The sequence below is a fragment of the Choloepus didactylus genome, chromosome 5 (assembly GCF_015220235.1).
Source record: "Choloepus didactylus isolate mChoDid1 chromosome 5, mChoDid1.pri, whole genome shotgun sequence".
Taxonomy (NCBI): domain Eukaryota; kingdom Metazoa; phylum Chordata; class Mammalia; order Pilosa; family Megalonychidae; genus Choloepus; species Choloepus didactylus.
In genome coordinates, this window is record NC_051311.1 from 153,210,522 (window position 1) to 153,226,050 (window position 15,529).

Here is a 15,529-nt window from a genome sequence, read left to right on the forward strand (position 1 = left end):
TGTTTCCTTTCTCAAGGTCAGGCTGTCATTCTTCAGCCACTATTACACCTATTGTATAAACCATCTTCCCACCCTCTGCTATTTTGCTGCTTCTGACCTGCTATGAGTGGGAAAGCTGGTAGTTATTCAGAATTTTGCTCTAACTGAGATTTGGGGGAATCAAGCATGTGGGTGAAGTATAGGGACATTCTGCTTTATTACTAAGGACAGACAAGGGTATTTTCCTTCTATTTCCTTTATGCCTCTTAGTTAGGAAACATGCTTCCTCTCTATAAAATGAAAGCCATAGCTCTTCCAAGGTACTCAATAATCTGCTTATAGCAAACAGAGCCTTTTTAGCGACCTCCAAGAAAGGCAAAATATCTAAGGAGGTAGTACTTTTGACATATAGTTCATCTTCCTAAAAGTTTTACGTCTGATGGGGAGATAAGCTGAATGGAGCAGCCATCTTGACCTTTCTGTTCTCTACTAGGTGACGGAAAGGGAGTTGAAATCTGGAGGTGCCAACACCCAGGTGACAGAGAAGAACAAGAAAGAGTACATTGAGAGGATGGTGAAGTGGCGCGTGGAGCGCGGCGTGGTGCAGCAGACTGAGGCGCTGGTGCGGGGCTTCTATGAGGTGAGGCCCGGGTCATATGGAGGAAGGCGAGCTGCAGCCCAGGGGTTCTTCATCATTGGGCCTCTGCTCCCCGGGCTCTCTGTGGGGACCCACATCCAATTTTGGATGAGAGGAGGGGAGGAACCAAGACCGGCCAAGAGCTCTGCTCTGATCGCAGGAGTGCAGAGAGCATCCACTTGGGGTGGATGGATGAGGGACCAGAGTGAAAGCATCTCGCACCTTCTTTAAAGATGCGTGCAGGTGGTGCTTCCTTTTGTTCAGTGAAACAAAAATAGGTGATGTGAAGGCACTGGAGGGTACTGCCCTCTCTTGCTACATTTTATTTTGTTACTTCATGCTACATAATCCCTGCTAGGGTGGGAAATCAAGAGGACATGACAGCCACTAGCCTTCCTGTGCGCAAAAAACAACCTCCTTAAACATTTTCAGATTGCGAAACAAGAGGCTATAAACGTTTTCTCCGGGAATGGTTCTTGGAGGGTTTTCTTTCCCTGCCATAATGGAGAACAGCCTCGGTCACCGGTGTGTCCACCAGTGGTTCGATGGAAGAACGGTCCCCACCACACATGTCCAATTGTGCCTGGTACATTTGGCAACAAGAGCCCCTAACAAACACAGGAGGTCCTCATAGATCTTTGAAGGAGGGAGGAAAGAAGTAAGAGAGAGAAGGGAGGGAAAATACAGATGTTTTAATATATAATGCCCTACCCTAGGAAATGAGTCATCATTCTATGTGAAAGAATAAATTTTCAGTGAAATGGTAATATTAATAACTATTAAGTAGCTAAATATCTAAAGCAATGTGGGCAAAGTCTTCAAAGTTGGTAACTTGGAAACTTAAATGTGGCTCCAGAAAGCAGAGTCAGGCTGTTCATAATCATCCTGAGAGGGAGCATCATAGGTAGTGAAAAGCGTAGGACCTTTTCTCGGTTCCCAGTGGGATGTGTTCTAAAATGTTCATGTCAGAGGTTTTGAACTTAAACATGATGGCTCGCTGAAAAAAGAAAAGTTATAAATGACTGTTTCCCAACTTAACCCCCCCAGAAATTAACGATTAGCTCCTGTGTTTGGACCTGTAAGCTGAAGCCTAATTTGTATTTCAGGTCGTCGACTCCAGGCTGGTGTCCGTGTTTGATGCTCGGGAGCTGGAGCTGGTGATCGCTGGCACTGCCGAAATAGACCTGAATGACTGGCGGAATAACACGGAGTACCGGGGAGGTGAGCAGGGATTTGTGATAACACGGCTCCCGCTGATAGAATTCATCACTGTTTGAAGATCACAAAGAACTTTGTCTTATTCCAATGCATGTGCAAAGCAGGTGTTTCTATGCACCTTCCTCCAACTTCCAACCTGAACCTCCAACTGCAGGTTGAACTTCCAGCCTGTAGATGACAGTGGTCCCTGTTTGTAGCATCTCTAGCCTAACTTGATTTAGGTGCATTATAGAGAACACCCATCCACGGGTCAGCTCCCAAGCTAGGTTGTGTGCTGGCAGAGGTGTGGTCTGCTTCCTTTGAATTTAGAGCCCTCTTCACCTCACCCCAATCCTGGGTGGCCAAAGCATTGATCTAACTGTGGCAGCACTGTCCCATGGTCTCTCCAGATCTAATTTCTAACCCTCCTAGCTATTCACTTTGCACGCTGTCAAACTCATCTTCCTGAAACACTATTTTCAACGTGCTACTTCCCTATTGACAGAACAAGTTCTTTATACTATAGAAGAGGTTTTGAAAGTTTTGTAGCCTCAAAACCTCTTCCTCATATAAAATGAGAAACTCCAATCAATCCAATATAGAATGAGAGCTGGATGTGCCACCTCAGCTCTCCTCTCGCCCCCACACACTCAGCCGTAAGAACACTCTGGGGAACCTCTAGAGCCTTCCTGCACGGACATATTCTGAGGTAATGTGTCAAGTCAGAATGCCTCACACCGACTGTTAAGACCCCCTGAGGCCGCCAGTAGCCTTCCTTTCAGCCCTCACCAGATCCCCCTTCTGCAATAGTTGGCTTGCTGTTCCCTGCATATGTTTTGCTCCTGCTTAATCCTTATTTCCCCTGCCAGAAATGTCCTCCACCTTTCTTCCACTCACACAAACCCTTCACGAGCTTCATTCACACCCCACTTCCTTTATGAAGTTTTCTCTATTTCTGTCCAGCCCGCATAGATTTCTCCACTCTTTGAATTCCTAGTGCATTTGTGATCAGAGGAATCATTACACCTTACTTGTTTGATCCAAGTTTGGTCTCCCAACCAGGTTATGGGAGGGGCCTGAATACTTCTTCTGTGGGCCACTGTTCTGGTTTGCTAACGCTGCCATTTTGCAAAATACCAGAAATGGATTGGAGTTTATAAAGGGGGGGGTATTTGATACAAAGTTACAGTCTTAAGGCCATAAAGTATCCAAGAAAAGGCATCAATGGTAGGGAACCTTCACTGAAGGAAGGCCAATGGCATCCGGAAAACCTCTGGTCACTGGGAAGGCATGTGGCTGGCATCTGCTTGCTCCCAGATTGTGTTTCAAAATGGCATTCTCCAAAATGTTGCTCTTGGGGCATTTTGTCTCTCTTAGCTGCAGCTCCTCTTCAAAATGTCACTCTCAGTTGCTCTGTGTCTGGGCCTGTGTGGCTCTTCCTAAAGTACTCCAGTGATCCAATAAAGACCCACCCTGAATGGGTGGGGCAATGCCTCCATAGAGATAATCCAATGAAAGGCCCCATCCACAGTTAATTGAGTCACATCTCCATGGAAACACTGAACCAATAGGTTCCAACCTAATCAACACTAATACCTCTGCCCCCACAAGATTGCATCAAAGAACATGGAGTTTTGGGGGACACAATACATCCAAACTGGCACAGCCACCAAATCTTAACTTCGGGCTGGCCTCATAGCAGCTGCTCCAGGGACTCATGGCAGTGGCCACCAAGAGCCTGGCCTCGTCTGTTCCCCAAGTTGGCCGTTGGCCTTTCTTAAGTTTTAGAATCTCCCATGGCATATGGTTGCCAAAAGCTAAGACATCACAACAAAACAAATATGACATAATACCGTATTCCTAGAGGGTTTGTCTAGGAATCCCCAAGCTCTCTACCAAGACTAGCATCTCCTTGTCTGCACTATAGGCAGGGGAATGACTAGTGGAACCCCAATTGTTTGAATAAAAAGCAAACCTCTCTCAAGAATGTATCCCTCAGAACATTTTTAATAAATTGGCTGTTTTCTGGATCTGCTTTTGTTTGAAATCTTGACCTAAGTTATGCAAACTGGTTTAGCTCTGTCTAAGATCATCCTTATGGAGCAGGTCAGAAGCAGCTGCTCCATTCTCATCCTACTGATGTGTATTTCTTCCTTCTCTCCCCTCCACCCCTTCCTCCTCTCTCCGCATCCTCTCTTCCTTCCTCCCTCCCTCTCCTGCCTTTCCTCCGTTTAGGTTACCATGATGGGCATCTTGTGATCCGCTGGTTCTGGGCTGCAGTGGAGCGGTTCAATAATGAGCAGAGACTACGTTTGCTTCAGTTTGTCACAGGAACATCGAGTGTGCCCTACGAAGGCTTCGCAGCCCTCCGAGGAAGCAATGGGCTTCGGCGTTTCTGCATCGAGAAATGGGGGAAAATTACATCTCTTCCCAGGTACGGAGCCCCTGCCAGCCTTCAGAAGACCCACTGCACAGGGGAAAGTACTTGAGTTTGGGTGGTCATCCTTTGGGATGGAATCCTTTCTTGTCACCCAAAGTATTGTTACTTGAATCGTTAGAGAACTCATAAATGAGCAGTCTGTGGGAGTGAAATTTAGACCATATTCTTAGTGATTTTTTTTTTTTTTGATGATTGACAGTATTTTTGTGCTATAGGTATTTTGGTCCATATGTCAGTCAACGGAAAGCTTTTCAATCTGTACATAGTCCAGCTTGATTGAAAGAGGGATGTCTCTCCCTGGGAGTGCGGGGTGTGTGTATGTTGGGGGATAAGAACATTAGTGTAAAGACTGGAAGCCCCAAGTAACCTCTCCAGTACCTTATCTGGGCTTCTCCTATAGGATATCACTTAATACTTAGTAGATAGTTATTCATGTAGATGGTCATATTTTCCCTAAAATGTGTGAGGATGAGACCACGTGTATCTCTGTGACTTCTGTATAATAAGAAATCAAGGAATTATTATGGGATAAATTCAGAAAAAGATGCAATGGGGCTCCAGGCTTTTCAACAGAATGAATTCCCCATGCTGTGAGTTTTAATCCCAACACTTCCTGGGTCTCTCTTTGCCACTTTGGGTAACATTTTCCTGATCAATGAAATAAGAACTAAAAAGATACTTCTGTGTGGGTACTGTACTAGTAAATACTGCTTTGATAAACAGAAGAAAAGATTGATCTGTATTATTTTCTTTTAATATGGTATTTTCTAACTATAAAAGAAGATTTGCATTTAAGTTAGCTCTGCTTCTCCATTGCCACACAAATATCTTTGCTAACTCCTTATTGCAGAAGGATTTGCAGGACTATAATTTTCATCCAGTCTTCCCAAATTTCCAGTGTCCTAAAGACGATTCACCTGATGTGCGTGAGCATTATTGAGCCCAGGAAGCAGAACACACACCCAGCTGGTTAATAACACCTTAAAGCCATGGTGTAGTTTTCAGTCCCGGTTTTACCCACTTTATTCAACAATCTCTCAACAAAAAGGTCAGTGTCTCTCTGCATGGTTCTGCCAACGGCTGAACCTACTGAATTAAGTCTGGCGAAAAAGTAAGACTAGAAAGGCAGGATTCCCATCTGTCTAGTCTAATGATAGATTTGGAGGCTGAGGTTATTTGGAAATGTTCTGCTTTTATTTTAGAGAAATGCAGTTTGGCTCATCATCTGGTGAGAGCGTATCCCTGTGGTAGGCCCCTCGGGGAGGGGCCGAAGTACACAACCCACCTGTCCACAGCAGCTCACAGTCTAGGGGGGACGCAGCCCTGTAGTAATTAATTACAAAACAAGGTAGAAGGAGAGAAGCTTAGCACAGGGAGGTAAAAGCTGTGAGGATGTTGAACAGAGACCAAATCCTCCTTGAGTTGACCGGAGAAGACGCCACGGAGAACTTGGCATTTGGCAAGCTTTGGGAGGCAAGGACAGGGAAAAGGGAATTCCAGGCTGAAGGAGCAGCAGGAGCGAAGGCCCAGGGATGGGAAATGGCCACATGTGTTCAGGAAGGAAATTCAAGCCAGCGTGGAGGATAAGCTGTCCAGAGCAATATCACAGGGGAGGCAGTTGAGAAGATGAGTTTGCTGGGCCCAGAGAAAATACCCTGCTGAGAAGTCTCAGCTTCATTCTTTAGGAAGTGAGTCACTGCTTTAGTCACTTGGGGTCACAGATTAAGCCTAATTTACATATTTGCTTTGGGAAACTCTGAAATATACATTAATACTATTAACCCTCACAGAGACATTGTGAGGCAGACGCTGGGCTTAAAAACGGGTTCTTCATGTCTGGGCCAAGGCACCCCTAAAAAGGCTGCTCCTGAGAAAGGGTTCCTCAGGAAAGCAGGGACTTCATCCTTGTGTGGGAAAGTGTCAAGATGCTCCTGAGAGGACAGTGAAAACAACTGTCCCTGAACAGTTTCTGAAGGTGAAGAACCTAAAAATGTCAGACAAGGGGCCCCAGGTTCCCAGGGACTGAGAGCTACACACATTCTGCCCATACACGCGGAGGAGAGATGATCTGAGCTTCTTTCTCCTCAGAAAGAAGGACCCCTGGACCCCTGGATGAGTGTCGATGGTGTCACAGCAAAACCTGGCTTGTAGCTCATGCTGAGGGGAACCTGTATACCCATCCAAGTCCTTGCCTTCTGAAAAATGCGTGAGGGTTAGGAAAAGGACTTGGAGGGGGAGGCGTTGCAGGATATAATTTTACATTTCCTGGTGAAGAAACTTTATATGCCACCACAGCTGAAGTCTGTGAGAGAGGAGACGGTCAACTGGGTTGAGGAGGGCAAGGAGCTGGGTGGCCGGGGTATTGAGTGGGACATCCACGTGGACACAGCGGCTACACAGTCTGGGAAGAGGACCCGAAACGGAAAGGGAGATTTAAGCCAAGTACCAGAGATTTTAATAAATGTAATTAGCCAAAAGGTCAGAAGGAAAGGAAGGTAAAACTAGATCACTGAATTTCCAACTTTTTAAACCATGACCACAGAAAGAAAAAAGGCCCTTTACATTATAACCCAGTACATGCGTATGTAGTGTATGTGTGTGTGTTTGTGTGTGTGTGAGTATCTGGAACACAAGTTCCTCAGAACACTTTTCCCTTATTACCTGCAATACACCGTTTTCTACTCTATTTCACTAAAATGAAATACCAGACAAAGCTTGTAGTTTGAAAAAAAAAATCTAAATGGCACGAGATTCAAAGGAACAGAAATTTTTGCTCAAGTGTCAGAATGCGATCATGTGAAATTGACAGTGGGTAGTGAGAAGCACACTTGTCCTCATTACAGAAATGGGGCAGTGCAGGAAAATGGGCCTTAAACAGGAGGTGGGAGAGTTTGCTTATTAAGGAACAAGGGGTTTAGACGGAACAGAGGGAAGGTTTGGAAGGAAAGAGAAGACCGGAATCTAGGTCAGAGGTGAAGTAGCACAGGGCAGTGTGGAGGATGAAATGAAGGAGAGGATGGAACTTGGAAGGTTTACATGTTGGGCAGACACCAAGAATAACAAAGCTGTGAGTCCTGGATGGATTAACTGGCCTAAAAGTTGCAAACAGAATTCTATCATGAGCATGCCTCACTGCCCAGGTACACTGACCCAGGCCCAAGGTGGAGTTGGAGACCTGCTAAAGTTAGTAGTTGGCTTACTCTATAATAGGTTTTTATGAAGGGGAGATACCTCTCTCCCCAGAGGACATTTGGCAAGGCCTGGAGAAATTTTTGGTTGTTACGATGGAGGACAGAGAGTGTGCTTCTGACATCTAGCAGGTAGAGCCCAGGGATCCTGCTAAACACCCCACAATGCACCAGACAGCCCCCACAACCAAGAGTTATCCAGCCCCAAGTGTAAGCAGTGCCAAGGGTGAGAAAGCCTGCTTTATAGGTGCAGGCTCAAAGAGAACGTATAAAGGAGGCTCGAGGGAGCCATCAGAGAGAGCCACTGAGAGGTGTGCAAGAGGAAGAGCTTCAAATTCTTCTAAAGAGCTTCAGGAAGATGGGGATTGGGAGTGGGGCTCTGGATTTGGGGATCAGGAGGTTATGAACAAACTTTAAAGAGAGTAGATTCAGTGGTGATGAAAGCAAGAACTTGTCTGAAAAGAATGTAGCCTTAGTTAGGTAGTAGAAGAAATGTCTTTAAGAAGATTGGCAGGAAGGGTAGGCAAAATCTACAAAACTAGCATCAGAACTGACTGAACAACCAGGTGCAAAGAGTCTGCAGTGATAGTTGCTTCTTTTTCTGTGTTGTGTTTTGTTTTTAAATTAACCTTAATGTGGTTTCTATTGGAGAAGAGCAAAATTTTCTTTGGTTAACATTTTAATCAATAACTTGGAAAAAAAAAAGGCATCAGGGAGATCAAGTGACACAAATTAGAAGGATAAATAACACAGTGAATGGCAAAATCCAAAATGATCTCAAAATGCTGGAATCCTAAGTTAAAGCCAACAGGGTGAAATTTAACAGGGCATGATTGAAAAGATCCACGTGGAGTTACAAAATATTAATTCCATAGTGTGAGACGAGAGTGACTTATTTGCCAGTAGTTCATGTGAGAAGGACTAGGGTCTGAAGTTACCATAACGTGACCCAACTCCTAAAATCGCCATTGTAGTCATGGTTGCATTAAGAGAGTCTTATGTGTGACTGATGAGTCACAGTTTACAGAAGCCATTTATGTGTGTTCTGTCACTGATCCCCACAACAATCCTCTAAGGTAAACAGAGCATGTATTATTATCCCATTTTACAAGTGAGAAAACTGAGGCTCAGGAAGATTAATTGATTTTCCAAAGGTTATAAAGTTAGCTAAGTGGCTAGACTGTGATCCAAATTTAGGTCTTCAGATCCCTGGTTCCATGCTTTCTCACCATCCCCCACCACCTTGCAGTCCAGACAGCAGGAAACGATGTAATCAGATGCCCTACGCTGCTAGGACCACACCTGGAGGGTGGCTTGCATTTAGGAATGCTGAACTGAATCGTGATTTGATTGCACTGATATAATTGTGTTCATCATTCTAGATTACAAACTAGAATTTATTTAAGGGAGTTAACCAAGGCTCTAGATATATGTCATAAAGCAACTATTGAAGAAACTGTGGGTGTTCAGATAAGGGAAGTGGTACCATTTGCTAATGATTTCTATTCATTCCCTGAAATTATCTTTTACAGAATTAATTTGGTTCTATTTTGTAAATATGAGTTTTTTTTTCTACAGTATTTCCAATCATGAGTGTGCATTAAAAAGACCAGAGGAAGAAAACAAGAAGATGAGGACTGCACATTTCTCATTCTAGGCTAATTCTGCTAGTTCCAACAGCATACTTGGGATTTTTCTGCTCCGCTGAACTTGGTTAGCCATAGCCCAGTATATGTCCTAGATTCAATCTTTCTAAAGATAGAGAAGGACCACTGTAATTGTCTTCCTCCTCAGTTTACTGAGTTCCTTTCCACTCCCACTCAAAGACTCATATTTAGGGTAAAATATTCCAACTGTTTAAGTCAACATGGGCCTGTTTGAGTCTTGGATAATAATCTAATAACTGCTAATCTCTGTTTTTGTATTTCACCCCAGTTAAGTCCTTAGGGTCCATGGCCAGATATTCGACTGTCCTGTGTCCTGAGCCCACCCTTGGGGCTGAAGGGAGGGTCAGGGGAGGGCTGGGGATAGTTCCCCACAGACAGTGAAGGAGGTGCCAATAGGAGGAAGAGGAATGGACGCTGGGCAGGCAAAAACAACAGCATCCTCCTCAGATTCTCCTTGGGCAGGAGAACCCATCTTCCCCTACCTCTCCCGTCTTCCCACCCTTCCTTGTCCCCAGAATAATCTCCCCCATGCCCTGAGTGCTGCATGAGCCTATGTGGTGATACTCTGATTTATGTAATTCAAAACAAAGGTGTAAATCATACACAACTGCCCTGGGGATCTTGTAATTAAAAGAAGAGTTTAAGGTCTTAAATGCACTTCAGATGAACACAAAATGGATTTCTGGTTTGGTTTTTTTGTTTGGTTTTGTTAGACCCTAGGTTTGTTTTGTGATTTTAACTTAATTTATTTATTTATTATTCATTTATTTGTAATTTGAGTGCCCTTTTCTGTACTACTTGGCTTCTCAAAACACCATTTCCATGCATTAAAGGAGTACAAGGCTTTACATTTGCAGCTGCACCCAGTCACCTCTCGCCCTAACTTTCAAACATGAGACAGCATCAACAAAAGATTCCATAAAAACACAAAAGTACTGACAGGGAAAAGATAGTGAGCCAGCACAGGTAGCCAGGCAATCTGAGGTTTCGTGGGAGGAATCTGTGTGTGCCCAGTCCCCTTGTCCTCACTTACTGAGACCCACATGGAGGAGGCAGAATCCTACCTGGCTTTGCACTTTAGCAATGAGGCACGGGAAGACGTTCCTTGTCTAGGTCCAGCACATGGGCCTGCAGGATGAAGCACACCATGAATAAGGCAGAACCCAGGGCAGGTGATACAGGGTCTGTCCAAACACTATCGCTTGATGCCACCCGGAGAGGACTGTCCAACAGACAAGCTCAGCTTTTCTTGGAAATCCAGCACTTATGCTTCAAGTTATGTGTGTTCCCTTGGTCTAGAGGACATGTCTCCAGGCACACCTGACTTGAACGGAGACTGGGGTCTCAGGGTTCCAGGGTGTTTCCTGGCACTCCAAGGGGATGCATTTGGTTTACAGAAGCCCCAAAATCAGAGCTGGACAAGGGAGGTCCTTCACTAACCACATCCAAGTTCATATCTTGATTGTAAAATATAGCTGATACCAAAGAGTCTGCAGTGGGTTTGCTAGTGTAGTTCTAAAGGGGTTTTCTTTACAAATGCAAGCCACCCATTTCTATTTCTTCCCCTCCCTCCAACTGACCTCATCATGCCTCGAAGGCTATGGTTCTTGGTTTGGGGGATTTTATGGTGGTCCTGAGGGGTGGTGCTGCTCAATTTTGAATCAGCTTCAGATTGAGTCATGGTTACATCGAAAATCAGTTCTATCTTTGAAACAAACACCCTCACCTATCTTTTCTTCTCTATTTAGGGCACACACATGCTTCAACCGACTGGATCTTCCACCCTATCCATCGTACTCCATGTTGTATGAAAAGCTGTTAACAGCAGTTGAAGAAACCAGCACCTTTGGGCTTGAGTGAGGAAGTGTAAACTCATCTGATGGTTTTCTGGCCAGTGACATCACTCTTTCTGGGATGATGCTCCTTTCCCTTTCCCTTAATCAACTCCTTTGATTTTGGTATTCCATGATTTTTATTTTCAAACCAAATCAAGATTGACTAAAGCTGTGCATGAAGAACTGCCTTCTGAAATCCAACCTTCAGGCGTATAGCCTCTGTTTTCAATGAACTGCTAGCCTTTATGCAATATTAAAAAAACAGCTGTCTCAAGGTCTGTGTATATCTCCACATACCTCCATTACTAACAATGAAATATGAATGCAAGTTACGCTACACTTGACCAAATGGTAATTAATGTTTACTTCCATTTATATCATTTAAGGGAAATTATGAGCATCAAGCATTCCAAGCTTTTATATGCCCATGCCTTCTGAGCAGAGCCACCATTTTTTTTTTATTACTTCTAACAAGCAACTCCAGAACTAGATGCTGACCAACTTTTCCTTTTCCTCCTGTTCTACTATTCCCTGTGCATATTATGCATCCAAAGGACAGCAGTGACAAAACCAAAATTTTTATACATTCAATCCATGATTCATATGTGGCATCAGTCCCATCAGCTGGAACTAACATAGACACAAGGTGCAAATATGACGCTTTCCAACAAATAACAACAGCAAGAAATGCTGATGCGATGCTGTGCGTATCAGTGGTTGTGGGGATTGTGGCCTCAACTTGAGTTCAGAGAAATCTAGGAAGGGAAGCACCTCTAGTGAATACTCACCACACAAGAAGCACAAACTTGTGCACGTGTCCAAGAAAGAAATCTCATTATGTAAAATAGAGGATGAGGCTTCGACCCCCATTGTATTGTATAGAAGGCGATGAAGAAAACAGGATAAAGGGAAGGACACATCATGTTGGCTTGAATACCTGAGTTATGTTTCATTTTGTTACATTTTCTTTTTTAATCTAAGCTACAGTTCTCCTTCACAAAGAGAAAAAATTTAGAGGTAATATCATGACTTTTGTTAAAGCCAGGTATGATTTGCTTGGCAGACAGACTTTTTTTTTTTTTAACTTTGATTTTTTTTTTTGCACATGCTTCTTTTTAAATCATGGTGTTCAAATCTCTTCATATCTGACTGTCCACAGGGACCACACTACATAAGAAGTTGCAGAGAATGATGGTGCTTGTAAGGGATCAAGGGCAATATAGTTCTTCTCCTTCCCCCATAGCAATCCTCCTGGAGCAGAAACCTAACACCCCAAAGGCACATTGATCTGTGTCAAAATAAATACCCAGTTTCTGTTAGCATTTGTAAAAGGAGATCTCAGAAAACATAGTGTTTTCAGAAAAACAGTTGCAGACTCCAAAACAGCCTAACCTCTCTATTACCTTTGAAATAAACCAAACCATGATGGTCAATTGCTATTTTTCTATCCTTGTTCTCCATGTTGTCTAAAATCGTCATAAATGAAAGTGTTTTTCTTAACTGGGAAAAGAAGAACTACAGGGGCCCCATGACTTAAATGCTGCACTGTGGCTTTCAATGAACAAAGGCAAGGGGGAAATGTGAGAAATATAAGAAGAAATTAATTTCATATGAAACCATGCCTGGCACTCATTTCACCAGTTTGTGTGTGGACAATGTATTATTTGTGTTCCTAGCACCCCAAACTAAAATGTTCTTCTGGTAGGAATTATTTACAATGCCCAGTACCCCTTGCTGCTGTGTATCTGTTGTCAATCAGGGAGTATATGTTATAGGAAATCAGCCTTCTATTGTCTTAAACGAATATTTATCATAATGAGATGGAATGTGTACATTATATGATATAGAGTTTGAGAGTCCTGTAAAATTCAATATATAGTTCAACATCTGAAAAGCAATGGATTCTGCTGGAGCTATTATTTATTAAATCAGAACACAAAGATTATGCAAATAATTCCACCATATCCTTATTCTCATTTTTTGAACTGCATGTATAACAAGAGGGAGCATCTTAGATATAATACTCATCAATTCAAGTATTCAGCATTTATTTTTAGTATTTATATTATTTGTTAGGCATTGGCAAGGAAGAGAGTTGTTCAAGAGATGGAACCTGCTCTCAGGGAGCTTTACATTTTGCACAAGTGTCATATTAATGAGCCCTATTCTACCCATATATAGAAGGAACAAGGTAGCTTAGAAATAGAGAGAGATAACTTGGACATAAATGCTTTTCCACCTAACTTTCCTTATTCCACACCAATGCCATGGCTCTAGATATATTACACAAAGCGTAACAGGAAGGAGTAATGTACAAAACTCCATAAGGAAATACTGGTATCATCGTCAACTGAAAGAACACTAAGCTTGCTTAGCGGGGCCCCAGTATTCCATTACAAGTTTGCATAGAATCTTTAAGGAAGGAAAACAAAAAGAAGAAAAGCGAAGAAATAAGTTATAGAATGATCCTTTTTATCTATGACCACAATGGTGTTTCTTTGGCTGATAATCCCTCTTTCATGAGGCTAATTTAAAAATTATATATAACGTTTACATATATCGATAGATATAGATATATAACCATCTACTGAACTGAATTATTTCATTAATTTCCCCAGGTGGAAAGGGGTAAACCATGTAATCATGTAATTTATCAGTAAGGCTGATCTGTTTGTTACCACCTGTAATTTTTTTTTTTTTTAATTTAAAGCATGAGTTTTCTCCATGAAGGCAAATTGCAAAATTAATGACCTACATGCCAAAACCCACTTTTACATCTAGGGTTAGTAAGAGTGGAATACCCTTAACTGGGAGATAAACAAGAACAATAAATAGGAGCAAATTTATGAGTTACGATTTTGAAAAATGCTCTTAAAATTCCATAAAGTATAAAAAATAACTTCATAGCTATCACAAATACTGTATTGTATAATATAAAGATGATCCTACCCATAGAAATTAACTCTGCAGGGCCAGGGAAAGTATTCTAAATCTATTAATTCTTTACAGCTTCTTGCATCCATAAGTTGACAGTTATGAAAACTTTTTATAACCATCACTATTGTAGCACAAAAATTGCTCGGAGGGTGGTGAGAAAATTAAGAAAGGGAGATATGTGATATTTTTGGCAGGCTTTAAATATGCAAGATCTAAATCCTTTTTTCTTTTAATACATGACCATGCATCCTTTAATAGTAAGTACATTTATGTGTCACACCAGCAATCTGGATTTCCCAGAATGTTTCTAAGAGTACATCTATCGCATCATCAGTCCATGTATCAAACCATAAGTCCCAAATTTGAGTTCAGAATATTTCTCAATTGCCACAAATGTTTTCCCAGTCAAGATGAAACACTTTCAAATGAAAGTAGTTAGAACTTTACACAACGAATGTGGTGCTTTATTATTTATTATTATTATTATTATTGTTATGTACTTTAGTGTTCATTATTAAAATTACTGCAATATTATATTATAAAATTCTGGGTTGGATGTTCCAGCCATTATAAGGTCCAAAAGAGAAAATGTTGTTTTCCTGTTAGTGACATTGTAGTTCCTTTATTCTAGTAGATAAAAAGGTGCCTAGAGGCAGTATACAGAGTAAATATTGTTCCATTAGCCTACTTCCTGCAGCTTCCAATTTTTCTAAAGAAATGTCTATAATAATTTTGTTAAAAGTCTTTGTTCTAGTCAATAGCAGGAAAAGTCCACATTATTGGACTGATTTTGCTTACCTTGACAAGAGAAATGTCACGTGATACTCAGGCCACGCTTTCTCTTCCATCACACCACCATCAAGGAATGTCAATAAATTCTCTTTGGTATGGCATCGTGTGGGCTCCTTATTGCAAAACAGCATAATGATTTTGTAGTTCTCATATCGTGCCTATGCTCTCACTGGGTGTAAGCAATAAAACAACATAGAAGGCCACCAGCTGATAAGGTGGTCAACCCCCTGAAAAAAATATTTTTCAAAAAAGCATTGTGTGGACCCACAGATGGATCATAAAGGAATGGCTATCGTAACAGCTTATGCCCATTAGAACTGCACACAAATCACATGGGCTACATTTTGTGGTCATCCTTTATGTCGAAATAGGCATTCAGTGTCTTATGTGAGTTTCTACCTGTTGAAATGTGTCCACAACACAACTCGGCCATGGCTAACACCCCCTATGAGCCTGGGATGAAGGCTAGCAATATGCAAAAAAAGCTGTGTCCACTAGAAGTTATTCCAGCTCCCAATATCACAATGGCGTTGCCTCCTCCCAAGCCTCTAAAAGACAAACCATGTGTCTCTCACCAGGAGATCAGAACTGACTTATTCTTTGAGGAAGAAAATATTTTAGCATGAGAAAAAAGTGTGGGTAGAATCAAGAGAAGGAAAAACTGGAGGGATAGATTTGGAGACAGTAAGAAATCTCAATGTTTCCTTTTTATTCACAGGCTGGATTTACTCTAGACTCTCACTAATGGAAAAAAATTTTTACGATTGAAGAGAAAAATTACCCCAGATAATAATTTACAGAGGGGAGTAGACAATATTATTTTGTGTTTTAATCTTAGTGTTTCTGAAGTCAAGATT

General features: G+C 42.1%; 1 protein-coding gene across 3 annotated transcripts in view; it reads left to right on the forward strand.

Annotated features, from left to right (window-relative positions):
- HECW1 (HECT, C2 and WW domain containing E3 ubiquitin protein ligase 1) overlaps positions 1-14,773 on the forward strand; it is a 402,469-nt gene extending 387,696 nt beyond the window's left edge. For all 3 annotated transcript variants that reach the window (XM_037837142.1, XM_037837143.1, XM_037837144.1), the window contains 4 exons: positions 473-619; positions 1,723-1,837; positions 4,049-4,247; positions 10,857-14,773. In XM_037837142.1, coding sequence (XP_037693070.1) covers positions 473-619; positions 1,723-1,837; positions 4,049-4,247; positions 10,857-10,968 — 573 coding nt within the window. In that variant the 3' untranslated portion in view covers positions 10,969-14,773. The remainder of the gene's footprint in view (positions 1-472; positions 620-1,722; positions 1,838-4,048; positions 4,248-10,856) is intronic.
- The last annotated feature ends 756 nt before the right edge of the window (positions 14,774-15,529 follow it).